Source organism: Chiloscyllium punctatum, chromosome 39 (assembly GCF_047496795.1).
Source record: "Chiloscyllium punctatum isolate Juve2018m chromosome 39, sChiPun1.3, whole genome shotgun sequence".
Lineage (NCBI taxonomy): Eukaryota > Metazoa > Chordata > Chondrichthyes > Orectolobiformes > Hemiscylliidae > Chiloscyllium > Chiloscyllium punctatum.
In genome coordinates this window covers 19,925,508-19,948,266 of record NC_092777.1, presented here as the reverse complement: position 1 = coordinate 19,948,266, position 22,759 = coordinate 19,925,508, and the positions used below count along the sequence as shown (strand labels likewise).

At 39.6% G+C, this 22,759-nt stretch overlaps 1 protein-coding gene across 1 annotated transcript in view; it reads right to left on the bottom strand.

Annotated features, from left to right (window-relative positions):
* glp2r (glucagon-like peptide 2 receptor) overlaps window positions 1-21,931 on the bottom strand; it is a 65,074-nt gene extending 43,143 nt beyond the window's left edge. Inside the window, exons 1-2 of the mRNA XM_072558256.1 lie at window positions 21,548-21,931; window positions 9,141-9,234 (exon numbers count right to left, since the gene is read on the bottom strand). Coding sequence (XP_072414357.1) covers window positions 9,141-9,234; window positions 21,548-21,655 — 202 coding nt within the window. The 5' untranslated portion in view covers window positions 21,656-21,931. The remainder of the gene's footprint in view (window positions 1-9,140; window positions 9,235-21,547) is intronic.
* Window positions 21,932-22,759: the final 828 nt, after the last annotated feature.

Here is a 22,759-nt window from a genome sequence, read left to right as displayed (position 1 = left end):
CTCTAGGAATTCTCTAAGCAAAGACATGCCAGAGAATTCCTAGAGGCCTGGCACTCCAACCACAATGCCATAAACAAACACATAGATCTAGATACCATCTATCAACCCCTCTGAAAACAAACAGGAAATGACATCACCACAAACCCCAGGAACCCCATCCAGGACAAACACATAAATAGAAAGCAGGAGACAACAGCTTCGCTTCACTTGGAGGTCGCCACTGATGATGTTACCGAGCCAGGTAATGAAACGTCTGGATATCAAACCTACAGCTCAGCGAGCAAACCTACACCCTAAATTTAAAAAGATTCTTGAACAATTCACAAAACTGGGTTGATTCTGTGAGCAAATGACCTTTGTACTTCTGGACATGACTATCTTTAAAGTCAGACACCATAGGAATGGAAACTATTGTAAATATAGATTAAAATGAGGTGTGATTTAATGCATTTATGTGCAGAGACAGATAATTAGTGGTATTTGTTTGAATTATGTTGATTATTACTGATTTACAAAGCTGTGTAGAATCAACAATCTGACTTTTGAAGAAATACAGAAGTCAAGTTCACTCATCAAAGCAATTAATTGATTCGATATTTCAGCATTTTGCCCAGCATGGGATTATCTCTGCAGCCTCATTAAGGCACTGCAGTTGTTGCACTGACATAATCACACTGTTAGTTCGTGAGAAAATTTTAATATTACATACAGAACTGCCTCATATCATAATGTAGGCATCAATTCATGACATGCAATTATAAAATTTGGTCTGCATTTAAAATCCCTTATGATTCAAACAATAACTATCTGCTAATCATATTGGCATTCTGCTTTAGTACATTAAAGTATTAACCACTACTTCTGTATAGCCTATTGAAGAAAATGAACTATTTATAAATGGAACTCTCAGAGATATACAAGAGAGCATCACATTCACTGTCATCACTTCAGGCTGCTAAACTCTCACGTATATAGAAGTTGATTTCTGTACTCAAGTCCTAATCCGTTGGAAATAGAACTGACAAATTCAACCCAAAAACGGAAAAACCATTCAATACAACCACAGAGCAATAGACAGTCAAAATGGTTTGCAGACACTCTGACTGCCTTACAATCATTTTAATGGCCTTTTCATGCCTGTGTTCCAAATAAAAATGGATTCGATCAGTCTAGAACCTCCTTTTTATCATTATTTGAAGACGTTACTTTCTAATTTCTGGTTGTACTTCAGCCTCCACTCCCAAAACCCTCGTCTGAAACAATGGGGAGATGGACTGGACAAGTCATTGGGCTGCTCCTGAGTCCCTATTAGAATAAGGGATTTACATTGACGATATTAGATATTAGATTCCTTACAGTATGGAAACAGGATATTCCAATCCAGCCGTGAAGTGGGGTGGTGGCCTTACTGTCTGTCTCTCTTCTATAGTTACATCCACATTTGGGTTGTCCTAGAGAGAACAACCACAGTCATGAGGCAAATGGACCCAGGTGCTGGATCAGGCTGCAAATTCGGGAGAGTGAGAATATTGTCAGTGGGGGCCTGGGTGGTGGGGGATGGATGGGTGGAGTTGGAGGCAAGACTTCAAAAGGAGATGTAAGGGTTTGCAAAGTGGATGAAGGGGCTCAAAATTGAGGGAGGGTCTTCAATGATGGTCTGAGAATTGACAAATGAGGAGGGGTCTATAAAGTGCTGATGGGAGCTGTAAAGTGGGGTGGTAGACTTCAAAGTATTAAAAGGTTGTGTAAATGGTGGAAAGGGATGGGAAAATGTGAAAAGAGTTTAAGAGAAATGAGAGGTTACAGAGTCAGAGTCATAGAGTCTTAGAATCATACAGTCAGAGATGTAGAGCATGGAAACAGACCCTTCGGTCCAACTTGTCCATGCTGACCAGATATCCCAACCCAATCTAGTCCCACCTGCCAGCACTTAGCACATATCCCTCCAAACCCTTCCTATTCATGTACTCACCAAGACACCTTTTAAATGTTGCAATTGTACCAGCCTCCACCACTTCCTCTGGCAGCTCATGCCATACATGTACCACCCTCTGTGTGAAAAGGTTGCCCCTTAGGTCTCTTTTATATCTTTCCCCTCTCACCCCAAACCTATGCCCTCTAATTCTGGACTCCCCCACCCCAGGGAAAATACCTTGTCTATTTACCCTATCCATGCTCCTCATAATTTTATAAACCTCTATAACGTCATTCCTCAGCCTACGATGCCCCAGGGAAAACAGTCGCAGCCTAATCAACCTCTCCCTATAGCTCAAATCCTCCAACTCTGGCAACATCCTTGTAAGTATTTTCTGAACCCTTTCAAGTTTCACAACATCCTTCCAATAGGAAGGAGACTAGAATTGCACGCAATATTCCAAAGGTGACCTCTCCAATGTCCTGTACAGCCACAACAAGACCTCCCAACTCCTGTACTCTATTCTGACCAATAAAGGAAAGCATACTAAATGCCTTCTTCATTTTCCTATCTACCTGCGACTCTATTTTCAAGGTGACATGAACCTGTACTCCAAGGTGTCTTTGTTCAGCAACACTCCCCACCACCTTACCATTAAGTGTATAAGTCCTGCTAAGATTTACAAGGTGCTGCATTTTGGGAAAGCATTCATCAATATTAAACTCCATCTGCCACTTCTCAGCCCATTGGCCCATCTGATCAAGATCCCGTTGTAATCCGGGGTAACTTTCTTCGCTGTCCAGGACACCTCCAATTTTGGTGTTATCTGCAAACTTACTAACTATACCTCTTATTCTGCCATCCAAATCATTTATATAAATGATGAAAAGTAGTGGACCCAGCATTGATCCTTGTAGCACTTCACCAGCTACATGCCTCCAGTCTGAAAAACAACCATCACCCTCTGTCTTCTACCTTTGAGCCAGTTCTGTATCCAATGGCTAGTTTTTCCTTATTCATGAGATCTAACCTTGCTAACCAGTCTCCTATGGGAAATCTTGTCGAATGCCTTACTGAAGTCCATATAGCTCATGTCTACTGCTCTGCCCTCATCAATCCTCTTTGTTATTTCTTCAAAAAATTCAATCGAGTTTGTGAGACATGATTTCCCATGCACAAAGCCATGTTGACTATCCCTAATCAGTCCTTGCCTTTCCAAATACATGTACATCCTGTCCCTCAGGATTCCCTCCAACAACTTGCCCATCACCGATGTCAAGCTCCCTGGTCTGTAGTTCCCTGGCTTGTCCTTACCACTTTTCTTAAACAGTGGCACCACGTTAGCCAACCTCCAGTTTTCCAGCACCTCACCTGTGACTATCAATGTTACAAATATCTCAGCAAAAGGCCCAGCAATCCCTTCCCTAACTTCCCACAGAGTTCTAGGGTACACCTGATCAGGCCCTGGAGATTTATCCACTTTTATGCATTTCAAGACACCCAGCACTTCCTCCTCTGTAATATGGACATTTTTCAATAAGTCACCATCTATTTCCCTACATTCTATATCCTCCATATCCTTTTCCGCAGTAAATACTGATGCAAAATACTCGTTTAGTATCTGCCCCATTTCCTGTGGCACCACAAATAGACTGCATTACTGATCTTTGAGGGACCCTATTCTCTCCCTCATTACCCTTTTGTCCTTAATATATATGTAAAAGCCCTCTGGATTCTCCTTAATTCTATTTGCCAAAGCTATCTCATGTCCCCTTTTTTCCCTCCTGATTTCCCTCTTAAGTATACTCCTACTGCCTTTATACTCTAAGGATTCACTTGACCTATTCTATCTGTACCTGACATATGCTTCCTTCCTTTTCTTAACCAAACCCTCGATTTCTTTAGTCATCCATCGTTCCCTATACTTACCGGCCTTTCCTTTCACCCTAACAGGAATATGCTGTTTCTGGACTCTCGTTATCTCATTTCTGAAGGCTTCCCATTTTCCAGCCATCCCTTTACCTGTGAACATCTGCCCCCAATCAGCTTTTGAAAGTTCTTGCCTAATCCCATCAATATTGGCCTTTCTCCTATTTAGAACTTCAACTTTTAGATCTGATCTATTCTTTTCCATCACTATTTTAAAACTGATAGAACTATGGTTGCTGGCCCCAAAGTGTTCCCCCACAGACACCTCAGTCACCTGCCCTGCCTTATATCCCAAGAGTAGGTCAAGTTTTGTAACTTCTCTCGTAGGTACATCCACATACGGAATCAGAAATTTTTCTTGTACACACTTAACAAATTCCTCTCCATCTAAACTTTTAACACTATGGCAGTCCCAGTCTATGTTTTGGAAAGTTAAGATCCCCTACCATAACCACCCTGTTATTCTTACAGATAGCTGAGATCTCCTTACAAATTTGTTACTCCATTTTCCACTGACTGTTAGGGGGTCGATAATACAATCCCAATAAGGTGACCATCCCTTTGCAAAGCAAAAAAAAATAATGGTTTTGAATGTTTCGACACAGCAATACTCAACTAACTGGTAACAGGATGATTGAGATAATGAATTCTTTGAAAATCGCCAAGTTAAAGCTGCAGGAGTTCAGGAGCTACCATATGGAGAAAATGGATGCTATTATGATGATCAGTTAACCAATTGTAAATTTAACATTGAATGACTTTATTTCATAAGATTTTCATGTCTATAATATCACTTCACAAAATGTCTCATACAGTATGAATTACCCAATTACAAATATGCATTGATACTGCTGTGACCTCGCCAGTCTGGGGAACATGTGTTTACTGCAATGAAATTTCTGGGGTACTTGTCATTTTTTGAAGCATTTTTTGCTAACTTTTACCTGTTGTCTTGTGATAATATAAATAGTGCATAGCTGTAATAATTATTGGGGCAATTGCTGAATAGTTTTAATTCTGCTACTGAGGGTCCGAATCCCTCATGTATCAGCATAAAGAGAGAAAATGTCACTCCTAAGTGACTTTAAAACATAAGAGTGGTTTAGTGAGATTGAAGAAGAAGCCACCAGAAATAAAGGAGTAGAAATATTTTGAGTCCTATTCCACAGAGTTAAGATGATTATGTAACTGATATATTTGACAGGAGTGAATAAACGAATATGATTTTGGTGTTTATCTGCCAGGCAGTGAGTGTACAATAAATTCTGATGCTGCAGAAATGTTTGGACTTGATCATAATTGAGATGCTATCATGAAGAAATCATCACATCTTTTGCTTATTTTACAAAGTGTATATGAGATCTCCTAATTCTACACACATTGTTACATCACACTGTAGAACCAAGCGCACAAAGTGACAAGGAGATATTTCCTAGCCTGTCACTTGTCTAATTTTTGTAGCTGAGCCTCATTACTAATTCATTTAACAGTTAAGTCAATTTGAAACTCAATTCAGTCTTTTCACCTTTGAAAAGAATGGACTTTATCATAATGTGCAAGAAGAGGTGAGGCAGCTGGTTAATAAAGTGGCAGGGACATTATCTGCATGGGTTCTGTTAACAAGTTATAGCAGGTCAAGTGTTTCATGAATGCAATGAAGATTTGTCAAATAAAATATGTACAAGATGATACCCATGGCACTTAGATCATAGCCATTTAACAGAGACTTCCAACAATAACTGAGTGATCAATTTTAAATGGAACACTGAAGATAACAAGAAAAACCAAACATCCTAATTTCATGCAGTTTCTTTCTTTCACTTCAGTGTTTTGGTTAAATATAAACCTTTGAGTGGCAACAGACATGAAACAGCGGTTGCTTCTCAATGTCAGCTTGTTTTCCTGATGAGCGCAAGATGGAAAGAAAGATTTTGACAAAATGTGCCTTTATTCCAGTGACACAACTTCTTTAACACCAAATCATTATTTGTATGTTTATGCTTGGTGACAAAAGCCTGGTTGATAAACTTGAAGAAGGCGCATAGATAGGCAAGAAAGTACAAAGAGGTTTCAGAGCTCTATAAATAGAGCGAGTGAGTGGACAAAAATCTCGCATATAGAGGATAATGTGGAGAATTGTGAAGTAATGCACTTTGATAGGAACAAGAAGGGTACTACTTAAATTATAAACAACTGCAGAAATATGAGGTGTGGGGTGGGGGTCCAGGTGTTCTCATGCAGGTACAGTAAATAATTAGGTAGTTATTGGAATTCTATACTTTGTCAAAAGTGAAATTGATAATAAAGGTTAGAGTGTTCTGCTTTAGTTATACAGACCACAACTGTTCATAGTTTTGGCTTCCTTATTTAAGGAGGGATATAAATGTCTTGGAGGCAGTTCTGAAGAAGTTTACTTGACTGATACATACATGGACTGATTAGATTGTCTCATGGACAGGCTGGGCTTATTTCCAGTGGAGTTTAAAAGAGGGGCAGCGTGATTCAAGTATAGAAGGTCCTGAATGACTTTGACAATGTGGCTGTGGAAAGGATAATTCCTCTTGTGAGTGAGTCCACAACTAGGGGGCAGCATTTTAAAATCATGGGTCATCCTTCTTAGGATAGAGATGAGAAAAACTTTTTCTCTCAGAAGAATTTGCAATATTGGAACTTTGCCTCAGAATGCAAGGGGTTTGGGGGCATTAAATATTTTTAAGGTGCAGGTAAGTAGATTCTTGTTAGGCAAGGGAATCAAAGATTATGGAGGTAGCTAGAAATGTGGAATTCAAAACATCAACAGATGAGCTGTGATTTTATTGAATGCTGAAAGCAGGCAAAAGGTGTTGAATGGATTACTTTTTCTCCTTTTCCATTTGTTTCTGTATTCGATTGGAGCATGTAGTATCCAGGCACAGTGCAGCATGACAGACAGTTATCAACAAGTCACCCTCCCATCCTCCACTATTCAGGTAGTGGACTATCCCATCTGCAGATTGGTTTTACTGGGAATGGGTCATATGTACCTGCCTTGCCAACCATTCCAGCATTCCGAAAAATAAAAAAAATCCGGTCAACATTTCAGAAATGAAAACCGATGAGACGTCTTGTTTAATCAGATTATTTGTTTGTAATCGCTACAGATTTAACAGGCAAAGTCTGTGCTCTTGTACTTGAACCGATATAGTTCGCTGCGTTTGAAACTTGTCATCTTTGCTTGGAATGTGCCAGGAAGCTAGTTAAATCTTTTACTAAGTAATCTCATAGAAAACATAATTCTAGTGGACAAAATTCCTGAGTATGAATCTGTCTTGTGTTGTGAAAAATAAACTAAATGCTATAAAATTGTCAGCTCACGGTGCTTGTTTGGCATAGCCATTAGCAATTGGAGCACACTTGAAACATACAGCCTTTATCCTCCCAATATTAGAAACAACTCACTTCAACAGAATTACAAATATTAAACTACCACAAAAGCTCAACATGTGTGGTCTCTGGCTTTATACTGGAACACCTCACCCAGCAAAGAATTCTTCTTCGATGCACATTATAAGTGACTCACTTAGTATCTAAATTCATTGGGGGTGATGTGCTTGCAATAAGTACTCCTGATGGATGAGACAACTCTTTGGGTGTAGTGAGGTGGGGAAGTTAATCCAGACAACCTGTGAAAGAGTTATTTTAGTCTGTCTCAAACCCTGAATGGAAAGAAGATCCTATTTCAAATCTCTTGCTTCTTTCCTAACTTAACTGCTGATATCGACTTCTTTCTTAATGCGCTCCTCTCATCACTTAATATTGTTAAAGTCACAACAGTTCCATCAACTCTCTTTGGCATCTTCTAATAATGTTCAGGAGGTTAATATGGACAGATAGCTTTTGGACTGGGACAAGGACAAAAACAGATGCAAAGAAATCATGGCTAATGCATGTTCTGCATTTTACTGTATTTGAGATGTAAGCTAGGGATTAGATGGCAATCAGGAGCACGGATGATAAAGTTAATGTCTTCCCCTTTCCTGTTCCATGGTTGTTCCATGTTGTTGCCGTCTCTTAGTCGAGAGCAGTGAATTCTCAGGATTATTATGATTTGTTGCATTCTAGGAGAAACATGGAGCAACAAAGCTATCAGGACAAGCAATGCTTCCCCATTAACAATGTGGAATGTCAAATGTGAGCAATAGACTCTCACAGGATTTGATTGTCCAAGGGCACCACAAGATTGCTGCCTAGTTACATTTTGTTGAGGTACGCTCAGATCAAAGGAAAGAGTTCAGAAGCTTTGACCAGAAAACTAGTCATTCAGTGATATTATCCATCTCCGAATGGTCCTACAGGGGACTTCTGAGACTTACTCCATTAAAGCAATTCAAGCTGGGATATGAACACAAGCTCTTCAAGATGCAAGTCTGCACTTGAATTTGCAAATACTCTTGATTAGTTGTGTAAACTCCTCCAACTTTATAAGTTAGGTAGTGTAATGACACAAGTGCCTGAAATGATGGCCTTCATATTCAAACAACTGGAAAAAAAAAGAACCTTCAAATAGAAAGACATGAATTCTAAATCTCAATATTACTAATTATTCAAAATGAATTGATCTGACCACTGACATATGGGGACGTGGTAATGAGACAGTTCTTTTCTGAGCAAATAAACTATTGAAAAAGTTTGATTTTTTTTGGTTTAGCATGAGAGTCTGTCATGGAAAATTTGGTTTAAAGTGTAACATTTATCTATCTTGGGCGATGTATGGTGCTTGTATGCAGAGAGACTGCACAACAAAGGGTAAAAATCAATAGTTAAGATGAAAAGATTACTTTTGCATTCTGATGTTTCAGATATTTGCACTGTCAAAATATTTGAACTAATCTATACCAAAGAAAGACATGTGGCACACACCCAAAATAACTACAGCGGGACTCCAGTTGAATTCTTTTTGGGCTCTTGCACAGGCCAGGTAAGGTATTGCACAGGAGAAATAACCACTTCATATTTTGGTAGGCAATATTGGGAGGGTCAGTGCTGAGGGGAAGCATTATCGGCTCCTCTGCTGAAATTTTTAACCAAATAGCCAATTGGTATTGTAAGAAAGACCATGGAAACAACAGACGATACAGCATCAAACAAATTGTACCAAGTGTCATGAACTTAGACAAATTTGTGTTCTGGTGTCTTTGTTAAAATAACTTAAAAATCCAGCTCAATAGAAGCTTGTCCCAAGGTGGCAAGGGGTTAAAATGTTTAAACAGAATAACTTTCCTCTAAATAAATCTTACTATCGAGTTAGGTTGCTCACCAGTTTTATTACTGGCCTTGGTTAGGTTTTGCAAACACTGATCTTTATACAAGGACCAGTTACTGATCGTGTCCTCCAGCATCGAGCCACTGACCTGCAGAATAAACAGGATGGAACATATAAACAAGTCCCTGTAAGGAAGTTAAACAAGCAAAATTCTTTGTGAATTACTAAAGCAGAAGATTATTGCTGTAAGGTTGATTTGTGTGGAAAGCAATGCAGTCAGTTCCAAGTGAAGTGAATACCTAAACATTATTCCTTGATTTATCTCTTTCCCAAGTCTTCAACTGGGAAAGAGATAAATCAAGGAATCAAGAGAAAAGTGCCATGTGTTATATCTTTGGCCCTTATCTAAGTTTCTTGAGAAAAAAAAGGTATCAGCTACATTAAGCAAAACAATGGGGTATAATAAAAGTTGTGAAAACTCTAAGCTCACAGATCTGGTTGAACAATCTGTTCCACAAAATTGAGGTCTGTTAATTTTAGCCTTTTATTTTCAGAGCAGAATTTTCTCACAATGTAATAAATTATATCTGCTAAATTGTACTTTTAACTTCTTTTGAAAATAGCAACATGGAAGTCATACAGCACAGAAACAGACCCTTTGGTCCAACCAGTCCATGCTGAACATAACCCCAAACCAAAAGAGTCGCATCCTTCAACAATGGTTGAGGATAAACTTTAAGATTACTCGGTTTGCTAAAATATTCATCAACATTTCTGGCTTGTAAAAGAATAAAATTTGAATAAACTATTACATGTAAAAATAAAACATTCCCTTCAGAATAGTGAGCCATTTCACCTTTTTTGCTAAAATACTTAATTGCAATTTGTTTAAGCAGCATCACTAGGTTAAAATGTCAAATCCCATGATTAAAACATAGGACAGCACAAATATTACCAATATTTTGATATTTCTTTCTTATGATTTTTGTTTCTTCAGTTGATGGAAGTCCTTACATATATTATGCAAAGGATTAAAAGGCTGATGTTCCCTCTAATGTGGTTCATTGGTTTTGGTTATTTTTTTTTGCAATCTTCCGGATTTATGTTAGAGTTTTGGTGTATGCATTCCACCTGCTTCAATTGTACAAAAAACACTAAACTAATAGTTGTTTTTAACTTTCCCCTTCTGCCCTTTCTAGCTTTACTGTCTCTACTGATGGCATTGTTATTGTCAGCATAGCTCTTCCTGATGAAGGGCTTTTGCCCGAAACGTCGATTTCGAAGCTACTTGGATGCTGCCTGAACTGCTGTGCTCTTCCAGCACCACTAATCCAGAATCTGGTTTCCAGCATCTGCAGTCATTGTTTTTACCTAGTTCTTCAAGCCATACAGGCTTGCAGGGGCCAAACTGCCTGTTTTCATATTGGCATTCTCGTATCATTTGACAGAAGCAGTTCCTTCACAGTGTTTCAAAGAGATCAGATGGACGATGAGCTTTTCTAAAAGAGATTGCTTGCCACTGAAGTACAATCTGATCCTCTCAGACATGAAATTTTACTATCAGTTTAAAATGGATGGGGAGCTAAGCTGTATCATAAAGTGAAGAGGGGATCTTGAGATACAGAGTTGGATTTTCATCCTTGAGGCAAGTGGTGTGAGTCAGGAAAATTCATGCCTTGGGCTACCCATCTCAGGGGAAAATGCCCACAATGATGGGATTTTCATTATGGTGGTGGTGGTGGGGTTGCAGTGGTGGGGTGGGGGGTGGGGGGCGGGGGGCGGGGGGTGGTGTTCAGTTAGGTAGTCAAGTCAACTGGCCCAGGAAAGTGGTCTGAGGCAGCCATCTGCCAAGGTAAGCTGCTTAAAAAGGTTCACCCCATGCTGTAGGATGTTATCCAGATATAAGGAAAATGGTGAAGCCTCTAACTATCAACCCTCAACCCCACCTCCCTCACACACACCCCATACTCTATCCATATCACTTCATGGTCCCATGTCACTTCTATTCCATCACATACTGTAGCTTACAAATCCAAAAATGATATCTCCAAACCAGATTATTAAGGGTTAATTGGTAATGGCAATAAGGGTAATTGATAGAGAGAGTAGAAAAGTATGCGAGAACAGGCTGTTGTGCTAGATGATGGGAACAGGCTGCTTTGCAGGAATACCTAGACTGTTTGTGACCGTCAACCATAGAGAAATGCTTGGGAAAAATACTCACATGAGGCAATTCAGCATGGAACAACAAATCCAATATATTATTAACACTGGGGACTTTTCATATTTCATTGGACTCCACCACTAGACTAGGTTTGTCGTAGAAATTAGGTTGAGCTCCTTGTGCCAGCACCAAGGACGGGTCCCCAATGAGTGAAAGAATGTGACAGTCACTTGTTAAATATGCACGAAGTAGTTTAATTCAATAATTACATATGTTCCAGTAACTCTAAAGTAGATTAGGCTAATAGATTTGCTTTATAACTTGTATTCATTTTGATCAGGCCTTAAAGAGCGAGGTCAGGCACTTTAACCTAACGTTACACATATCCCATCAATATGTCACTTATTCATAACTTTCCACTTCCTGAAAGAAAACCTGTTTTTCTGAAGGCCTATGAAAGTGTCAGTTAGCCAAAACATCAGTTGTAGAAAGTAAAAGCACTTCAAGCCTCTCAATCTTGTGTGTGATTGCACAATTGACAGAAGACAGCCATATCTGTCAATCAAGCAAGCTTTCCCTCAGTGGACAGCTGCTTCAGCACTCTAATGGCTTTCAGAGCATTGATTGATTGGTAACAAAGCATCTTGGCAATGTCAAGGTTCTTTCTATACGTTCTATTTTGTTCAAAAAATACATAACCTACAGTCAATCCATGTAATAGTCTATAAATCCCACTTTAGAAATAGAATCAGTCTGACTCAAGGTGGGGATACAAACAGATTTTTACCTCACACCTTTAATGTATTGTCTGACATGGCACCTTTTGTTAGAAAGCCTGGAGTTATCTTGAGAATGTGACTTAAAAGAAGTTCTGGTATTTACATATTAACGAACCAAATTGTGCAAATCTATTCTAAAAGATGAAAGACTTAATCTAGGTTGTCATTTCAACTGCATGACACCGTAAACTTTTGCTATAAATTCTGTGTCTTATGCTCCTGTCCCACAACCACCTGATGAAGGAACGGCACTTCCAATAAAACCTGTTGGACTATAACGTGATGTTGTGTGATTTTTAACTTTGGTATTATGCAGACACAGTTCTGATCAAAGAACTATGCATGACCCATATGGTTATTGTAAATAAATGCCACAGTTCCTGCTGCTCCATGCATATTTAACTGACTAAATTCACAGAAAACAGAAGTTAAGAGATAACAAACCGTAACTTCACATATTGTAACCTGATCTATTTTACATAGCTGACTGGCACTTTGCTGGTAACAAACTGTGTCATAAACATTCAGTAGGTGGCTTCTGCAATTCATTTTTAAGTGTGGCTGAGGTAGTCCACAATAAAAAACCACTCCATCTTACTAGCTCCCTTAAACTGTAACCGGAGCTCAATTCCCAGTTGCTTATCTATCTGATGGCTCCTCTCTAATATTCCATCCTCTTCACAGAAAGTATGTAGCCCCAAAGCCATCTGCAGTTTGAAGCAGTTAAAATGTGTCGATGGACAGTGCTTTAGAAATGAATGCTCTTTCCCTTTCAGCTGCAGTTCTCTGGTACCTCTTAACCCAACAGTAGGAAACAAGACTCACACTGGTGCTGTTCCAAGTAAGGGCAACATTGCTGAATTGCAAGCCTTTGCACTGCTGAAAGGTTTACCAGTTGGCTACTGCTACAGAATCCTGGAATGTACTTCACCGTCTCCTCAATGTAATTCCCCAACAAATGTTGCAGCTCAGTGACATAAGCTCAATTAAGTTTTACCGACCTGCTGTTGCAACTCAGAGTACAAGCCACAGTTTGTGACAGCTTTGATGGCATCATCTAGATCTTCAAAGTTTAATGAAGTGCAGGCAGGATAATGAAGTTAAATCCACAATCAAATCAGCCAGGAGAGTAGTAAATACCAGAACAGGCTCAAGGGGCCAAATGGTTTCCCAAGTTCTTTTTGTTTCTTGATAAGCATTTTCAGGAGCCATGATATTTAAAATCGTTAGTAAAATGACGCTTATCAGTGGAAAGTCACAGGAAAACCCTTGCTGCACAATAATCAGATTGACTTGTGCAATTCAGTGACTTAGAAACTGGTTTCAAAGTATCTAAATCTAACCTAATCTACTCCAAGCTTCTCTCTTCATCAGTAACCAAAAGCCCAAAGTATATTGCAGCAGGGCATCAAGTGATATTTGGTATTCAACTTGTCTCTGCATCCTGGAGTTCAAAAATGTTTCTGTCCACTAAGTTGCAGAATGAGAGAACTGAAAACAGGTCAGGGAAAGAAACTAAATCAGAGGAAACCAGTAATGGATGCCTCCTTAACCAATGGCATTGAGTAATTGCAAAACAAGTAGTGGAAGAACTGAGAGAAGAATTCAATTTTAAATTAGAACATTAAAATGCCGGTAGAAAGAAGGATAGGGCTGAATCGACATCAAGAAAAGAATTTGAAAAAGTACATTAAAGAAAGGGTCTGACATTTGTTAAAATCTCCTTAAGCAATTCACAATGTGGTACGAGACTCCGCACCTATAGAGTTTGTTTTTGTTTCCAGGAAGATTGATTAGCCGTAATTAATATTTGTTATGTTGTTCAAAGGCTTATTATTATCAGCAATATCTGTGGTATTAAGCGGGAAAATTCAATTTGAAGACACTAAACACTCTCGAGTATAAGCCAGCCAGTCAGATGCCGGTAGAGCAGGACAATTTTGACTCGAGATTTGGGTTGCCACATTTAACCATGTATCTGATCCTTGCTAGACTTTGCTGTACAATTTGGGTCTACATAATGGTGAATGCCATTAACCTCACAGTTATTCTGACAGGAAGATCTGTCCCAGCCTCTTTCAATCTTATGTCATAGGAACGTTTAAGTCAGTGAAGACTCACAAAATTATTTCTTTCTGACATTAATTGTGATAAAGTCCAAGTGGAACAGAAAAACCATTTGACTGTATAAAGCTGGGTCTCATTGAAATCCTTGTTATTTGATTTTAACACATTAACCACCAATACTGTTACATTAAGAAGTAAAAGATGTAATCTTTTATACCACTCTTCTGTACTGCAGTGGAAGACTGTTTGACTTCAAAATGTATCTAAAATGAAATGTGTGCAAATTCCTAAACTATAATACCACATTTCATGTTTCGTAGTCTTTTTTTAAAGGATAAGGCAAAAGTGAGGACTGCAGATGCTGGAAACCAGAGTTTAAATGAGAGTGGTGCTGGAAAAGCACAGCAGGTCAGGCAGCATCCGAGGAATGTATGCCAGGATATTGGTGCAAGGATCAAAAGAGTGAAGAGAATTCACAGGAAGAGAACAGAACATCAACTTCTGAAGGACACCTAGGGATGGGCAATAAATGTAGCCAGCCAGCGATGCCCACAGCGAAATTAAAAAAGGAGATAAAGGAGATCAATTCGCTTGCCATAACATATCTATAATTGAAACCAAAAATGACTAAAATTTCTCTGTCTTCACATCATAACAGGGTCGTAAATAACTCTAAGACTTTGCTACCACCCCTCTGGGATTCCACTTTAGATGATGTTATATAAAGCTCTTTCTATCGGATGTAAATTCACCCCTTATTGGTTTGAGTCTATGCATGTATCCTATGGTTTTAAAATAATTCATCATTCAATAGGACCTCCAGCAGTAGTTGGTGGAGATTGTGATGGACAGGAGCTGACACAATCAAATGAACTCGCTGGAAAGGAAATTGTGTCTTTGGTGGAGAAACAGCTAATGAAAAGAGAGAGAGAGAGAGAGAGAGAGAGAGAGAGAGAGAGAGAGAGCGACAGATAGCCCAACGTAACCCACACGACCATTCCATGCACATCGTGCAAATTGTTTCTTGTTTATCCTTAATTTCTCTTCCTGTTTGATTTTGGGCTATCTGTGTGTTCAACTTTGATGTTGCATTCAGATTTACGTTCCATCCCAGTGGCAGGTTGTTTGGATGAAACCATATGTTTTATTTACTGGATTAGTGGTGCTGGAAGAGCACAGCAGTTCAGGCAGCATCCAACGAGCAGCGAAATCGACGTTTCGGGCAAAAGCCCTTCATCAGGAATAAAGGCAGTGAGCCAGAAGCATGGAGAGATAAGCTAGAGTAGGGTGGGGGTGGGGAGAGTGTAGCAGCATAGCTACCTGGATTACACCTCTTCCCACCCTATCTCTTGCAAAAATGCCATCCCGTATTCCCAATTTCTCCGCCTCCGCCGTATCTGCTCCCAGGAGGACCAGTTCCACCATAGGACACACCAGATGGCCTCCTTCTTTAGAGACCGCAATTTCCCTTCCCACGTGGTTAAAGATGCCCTCCAACGCATCTCGTCCACATCCCGCACCTCCACCCTCAGACCCCACCCCTCCAACCGTAACAAGGACAGAATGCCCCTGGTGCTCACCTTCCACCCTACAAATCTTCACATCAACCAAATCATCCACCGACATTTCCGCCAGCTCCAAAAAGACCCCACCACCAGGGATATATTTCCCTCCCCACCCCTTTCCGCCTTCCGCAAAGACCGTTCCCTCCATGACTACCTGGTCAGGTCCACACCCCCCTACGACCCACCCTCCCATTCTGGCACTTTCCCCTGCCACAGCAGGAACTGTAAAACCTGTGCCCACACCTCCTCCCTCACCTCTATCCAAGGCCCTAAAGGAGCCTTCCACATCCATCAAAGTTTCACCTGCACATCCACCAATATCATTTATTGTATCCGTTGCTCCCGATGTGGTCTCCTCTACATTGGGGAGACTGGGCGCCTCCTAGCTGAGTGCTTTAGGGAACATCTCCGAGACACCCGCACCAATCAACCAAACCACCCCGTGGCCCAACATTTCAACTCCCCCTCCCACTCTGCCGAGGACATGGAGGTCCTGGGCCTCCTTCACCGCCGCTCCCTCACCATCAGACGCCTGGAGGAAGAACGCCTCATCTTCCGCCTCGGAACACTTCAACCCCAGGGCATCAATGTGGACTTCAACAGCTTCCTCATTTCCCCTTGCCCCACCTCATCCTAGTTTCAAACTTCCAGCTCAGTTACTGTCTCCTTGACTTGTCCGACCTGCCTATCTTCTTTTCCACCTGTCCACTCCACCCTCTCCTCCTTGACCTATCACTTCATCTCCTCCCCCACTCACCCATTGTACTCTATGCTACTCTCTCCCCACCCCCACCCTCCTCTAGCTTATCTCTCCATGCTTCAGGCTCACTGCCTTTATTCCTGATGAAGGGCTTTTGCCCAAAACGTTGATTTCGCTGCTCGTTGGATGCTGCCTGAACTGCTGTGCTCTTCCAGCACCACTAATCCAGAATTTGGTTTTCAGCATCTGCAGTCATTGTTTTTACCATATGTTTTATTTGTCTACTATTAGAGATGACTCTGCAAAACATTTGCTGAACAATCTTGGGTGTACCAATAGCTACCTTAACAGCCATTTAAGATAATCAGTCAAGTTTGGAACATGACCTGTTTCCACTTGCTGGAAAGGACAGACATTCATTCGCAGGGACCCATTCTCTGGAAACAAACCAAACATGTTCAAGCTTTTGTTTTTTTTCCTGAATTAGCGAGGAGCTTGTGGATTCCACAGTCTCCATTGCTTTCTGCAGAGTAACATCGAAGGAAATTAGAATTGAATTTTCCTCTTTGCAGGTTTTTTTTGTGATTGTTTAAAATTTGGTATTTTTTGCATTTGTCCTGATGAGTGCAAGATGAAAAGCTTTGGTAATGTCCATCACCTTACAGCAAGGTGATTTTATTTCCCTCAGTTGTTTAGTATCATAAACAGCTGAGACCTACCTTTGGACAAGTTCCACCACTGATAAATGGTCTAGGTTTTACTAATTTACCCTTGTAGCTCTTGTGTGTGATATTGGACCTTCTTTGCATCACCTACAGGTTTCAACTATGTCAGGTTGTATTTGGTAAGAACTGAAGTTGCATTTATACAGCTTCTTTCACCACCTCAGAATGTCCCGACATGGCTTACTACCTATAAATTACTTGTAAAGTACAACTACCAATGTAGTAATATAGGACGTGAGGGTAGCTGATAGAAATCTTGGTTGAGAGACATAATATTTGGGGCCAGGAAAATGAGGTGAATTCCTATCTTTTTCCACACTGGATGGGATTGACACTAGAGCTATGCATTATTTGACAACCTACTGAACTAACATAGCTGGTGGGCCATTGAGGCAGTAGAAGACAGAAGGGGAAGAGAGACAGCGACAGGGAGACAGCTGAAGATACAGAGGTAAGTCTCATATCTGATGAACTCAGCTATAATATATTGCAGTTATCACTTCTGTTTGCATAAACATATGTGCAGAGGTGACAATGTACAATGATATGGAGATGCCAGTGTTGGACTGGGGTGGGCGAAGTTAAAAATCACACAACACCAGGTTATAGTTCAACAGGTTTATTTGGAAGCACTCGCTTTCAAGGTGCTGCCCCTTCATTAAGTGGATCACCACCTGATAAAGGGGCAGCGTCTGAAAAGCTAGTCCTTCCAAATAAACCTGCTCAACTATAACCTGGTGTTGTGTGATTTTTAACAACGCACAGTGAACCAGTGAATCTTCAAGGTTTTGAACATATGGTGTGAACAGTGTGGTCAGTTCCAAATTACTACCCAATCTTAAACTATTTCCGAGTCACACCATTTTTCTTGGCTTGCACGGATCACTCATGATCTCGGAGTATTCTTCATAAGCTTGGCTATAAATTGCAAACGCTTTAGCCTACCTCACACAGCACAGTAGGAGGCTGTTCAGCTTTTCATACCTGATCTTTGATAGAGACCTATCAAATTGTTCACCATCCCCTGTTTCTTTCCCCATAGTCCTGCAGATTATACTCTTTGTGTATATTATGTATCCTTTGGAATGTTACTGCTTCCTCTGTATCTTCAAACAGAGCCACCCAGATCAAAACAACTCACTATATTTTGAAAAAAGCCTTCTAATTCCAGCTCCACCCCGCACCACCATTGTTTTGCCAATTAATTATTTGAAATTTGACATTTTTTGTGCTTGAGTGTTGGTTGACAGGTGTTGCTAACATTGTTCCTTTTTTGACAAGATTGATCTGTAAATCTCTGCCAGTGGATTATTGATGCTCTGCTTTTGGAAAGTAATTTCTCCCAATCTACTATCTCAAAAGGTTTATCATTTTGTACGCTTTGAGTAAATCTCCCCTGAAACTTCCATACTGTAAGGAAGTTAAAAGGTGTCAGCTAAAAAATGACACTCAGGAATCAAAATTCAGCTATTCTGGTAAAGAAGAGGGAATGTGACATAGATCTGGAGAAATAATACATTTCCAATAGGAATTGTGATGGAGAGCTTCCCAGTGTAACACTCTGTGGTGTATCTGCCGAATGATGTGATTTGTAAGCATGATCCATTGTCAGAGCTAAGTGCAACAATCTAAGACTTTCTGATTGGTCAATGTTGGATCTCTTCTTGTTAGCATTAGAAGAGAGCTAAACATTCACCTATTAAATTCCCATTTAAGTTAACTCACTATCAAGAAGCTGTCTGAACTGCAATTTGAAAGATAACCAGAATCTCCCTGCTAGACCACCACTAATTTTGAAGTTAAAAATCACAAAACACCAGGTTAGAGTCCAACAGGTTTAATTGGAAGCACTAACTTTCAGAGCACTGCTCCTTCATTAGGCGGTTGTGTGATTTTTAAACTTTGTACATCCCAGCCCAACACTGGCATCTCCAAATCATGACTAATTTTGAAGTTTTTTTAAATGAAGTTGGTTGACATGATTCAGAACAAACTGCAGTATTCCATTGCCCTGGAATAGAAAATTCCAACTATTCATCACCCTCTGAATGAAGAATTTCCTCCTCATTTAAGTCCTAAATGGCTTGCTTTTTGTTCTGAGATTGTGTCTCCTGGTTCTAGAGCCAGGCCAGAAGAATACTCTTTCTGCATCTACTTTGCCTATTCCTTTGAGAATTCTGTCAGTTTCTATGTGATCACCTCATTCTTCCAAACTTCATAGAGTACAGGTGAATTCTCCTGATTGGATTTTTGCAATGGTGGGACCGTCCTTTTGGTGAAGCCGACTGCACACCCTCTATAGCGATTCATTCTTCCTTAAGTAAGGGGACCAGAACTCAATACAATACTCCAGTGTGGATTCACAATGTTCTCTATAGTTGAAACATGGAATCTTCACTCCTGCACTTAAATCCCCCTGTAATAAACGCTAACATATAATTTGCTTCCCAAATTGCTTGCTGCACCTGCATGCTAGCTTTTTTATGAACAAAGATAACTTTGAACATCAACATTTCCCAAACTCTCACCATTTAAGAAAAAACTCGGCATCTTTGCTCCTGCTGCCAAAGTAACAAATATCATAAATCCATATTATACTCTATCCCATATTCTCTAACCTACTCACTCAATCTGCCTAAACCACATTGCATCCCCTCGCGACTCATATAAAACTAAGACAAGAGACAGAAAGGGTCAATGAAAGACAAAAAAAATCACCCAAAACTATGATGAGGAATTTTCTTCTTGTTTTGATCTAACATTTAATACTATGTTCTTGCATTATATAATTGTGAGGGAGTAGAGGGACATATATCACATCATTTAGAAATAGTTTTAAAAGACATGAGGGTAAATGAATACTTGGTGTGATAGTGTAAAATAGATAACAGAAAATTGACAGCTTGGTTTGTACCTCTTTTCAACTAACTTCATTTGATATAAAATTTGAGGGAAATTTAAAAGGGCTGCCACCTCACTATCTTTCAAGTCTTGAACAAAATCAATATCTACCCTGAAAAGTTCAAAACTCCTTCATTTAAGATCAACAGCTGTAGTTACTTCAAACAGTTCAATGGCTTTCAACTGAGTTGTAAAAAAATGGAAATTACAGAAGTTCAAATGATAATGATCATATAATTTTCTATTCAAGACTAGACTTCTGATTTGAGAATGATTTTGGTTGCATTTGAAACAAACATGTGTAGAATATCCGTCAACTTCCTCAAACTATTTCAATTTTCAACACTGGCTGTAATATCTTATTCATGATAGGTCTGCTGTTATTTATATATATTTTGTGGATAATTATTTGTTATTCTAAATTTCTTTTCAATCAGATGTATTTTCTTTATGTCTGCATAAGACATAAAGTGAAAAATGGAATTTGTCTGCAATCTGGTGCCACTTGATGCAATGTTTTATGCATCTTGCATACCACCAGTTACCAATGTTTACAATGTCTTTGAAATTAAGTTTCATCAGTGCTGGACACACTTCACTCCTACGAAATTCATATACAACTGATTTAACTTCCAGTTAAATTTAGTGTGTCCAGCATTAAGATAAGACCTGAAGTCACCTCTCACAATATGGAAACATCCCCATTGAGAGCAAGACATTCATGTTTCAAATCAGCATTGGCTCTTAGCAATGAGTAGTTTTGGTTCTTGAGCCACTGAACCCAGTTCTTCTCCCAGAACAGTAGTGTAATGGTTATGTCATGAGACCAGCAATTCTGGGCGGATAATTTAGAACTCAAATTCCAACTCAAAACTAAATTTATACTGACCACTTATTTGCATATATACCCTGTGTCATTTGTTAAGTTTTTTTTGAAGGTGGGGGGTCGATTCGAGGAACGTTTAATGGGATAGCTATGTTGGCCGAGCTTTAGCCTGTATATCATAAGGATATAGGGTTCGATTCCTTATACAGCTACTGTTTCTACTCCCCACCCCCATCCCCTCATTTCCTGAGTTCTTGCGTGTCCACGAAAGAGAGTCACTCACGCACATTTACTAGAGTTTTATGAACCACATGCGCCCCAAAACAGACTTTTGATGTTTAGAATGTAAGTTGTGCTCATAATGAGAACTATTCGAGAAAATACATTTGAAAAGAGAAACTTCAGGCAGCTTCTTTCTTTCTCTCTCCATTGCTCAATTTAAAATTCCCCACAGTACTTTAAAACAGACGTTTGTCTGCTTAAACAGATTAAGGACTTAGTTAAAAATGCACACGAATACTTCATGCAAATACATTAGCAACAATGCTGAAAACAAAACCCCGGAGAAAATTCAACTTATGTTAGAAATTGTTCTACCTTTAACGTGTCAAGTAATGATCAAATAATAGGGTAAGACCATTCACTATGTTAATATATATTTTTAACGTGGTTTTGTTTTTACGAATAGTTTTTTTTTCTTTGGATGGTCACTGCACATACTCAGATGCACTCACCTGCATCATTTGTTGGTGTATGGCAAACAGGAAAACTGAAGTTTGTAAACGAATTAGCCACTGGTTTGAACTTATTCCTTCACCCCTGTCTCCTCTGAGGATTTTCATTGCAGTTTGCTTTAGGATAATCCGTTATCAAAGTCCGCAAAGAACTTGCAATTCACTTCCGGGCGGTCCAAAACTTACAGTACTTTATTCCAAAACCAGCCTTCTGAGTCTTTCACCCTGCAACAATTACCTTTAGACACTTAGCTCTTTCTTTACATCAATCAGATGTTTCAAGACCTCTAATTCCCGATTGTCATGACCACATAGTATTTTTTTCATTCACAGCCAACGTTAAGTTATTGAAGCAGAAAGTCCGTTCAATGTTGTGGGATTCCTGTCAAGTTTCTAATCCTCAGAAAGAAAGGTCCAGCCTCTGAATTTGCAGGAATTATGCACTGCCTTCTAGGTCCTACTCCCCACCCATCCCTGATCCCTAAACAACTCTCTACCAATCACAGTCCAAAGACGGAAGTCACCATAGAAACAGACGTATACAATTATTATTGTATTTGCATATAAAGTGACCAATTTGGCAGTCACTGATGTACTACTGCTCCTTACATGAGACAGGCATCTTTAAAATCAGGCTCAACATTTCAGTTCAACAACTAGATTTTTATCTGACTGCTGGATTGATCAAGAGAGGGCTTTTTCCACGTTGGAAGAAAGCTATCTTCCTGAAATTCCCCATTTTATATTTAAAAAGCAGGTACCAGACATACTTGTGTCACAACTTTACAGAAAATAATTAGAGTTCTCACCCAGAAGGAAAACAAAGTGGGAAATTAATATACGGGAGCACTGAGGTATACAAGTCAAAGCAAAATGCATCAACTCAAAGCAATTTCAATACGTTCTATTGTCCACGAAGGATAGTTACCAATATAATATCGGGAGCAAGGACAGAAAGCTCCCGCAAACAGCAACAAGATATCTCACCAGCATATCAACTTTGAGTCAGTAATGCCAGCAGAGCTCACGATACTGGCTGCAGTGATATGGTTACACTGCAGACAATGGATGCAAGTTACTGTTCACATTTTAACGTCAACAGATTCATTTTACAACCAGACTTTAAAAGTATATGTGCTTCACAAAAACTATATTGGTGTGCAATTATCTAGTTTACCAGACAGAAATTTTCCAGCAAATCTTCTGTTATCA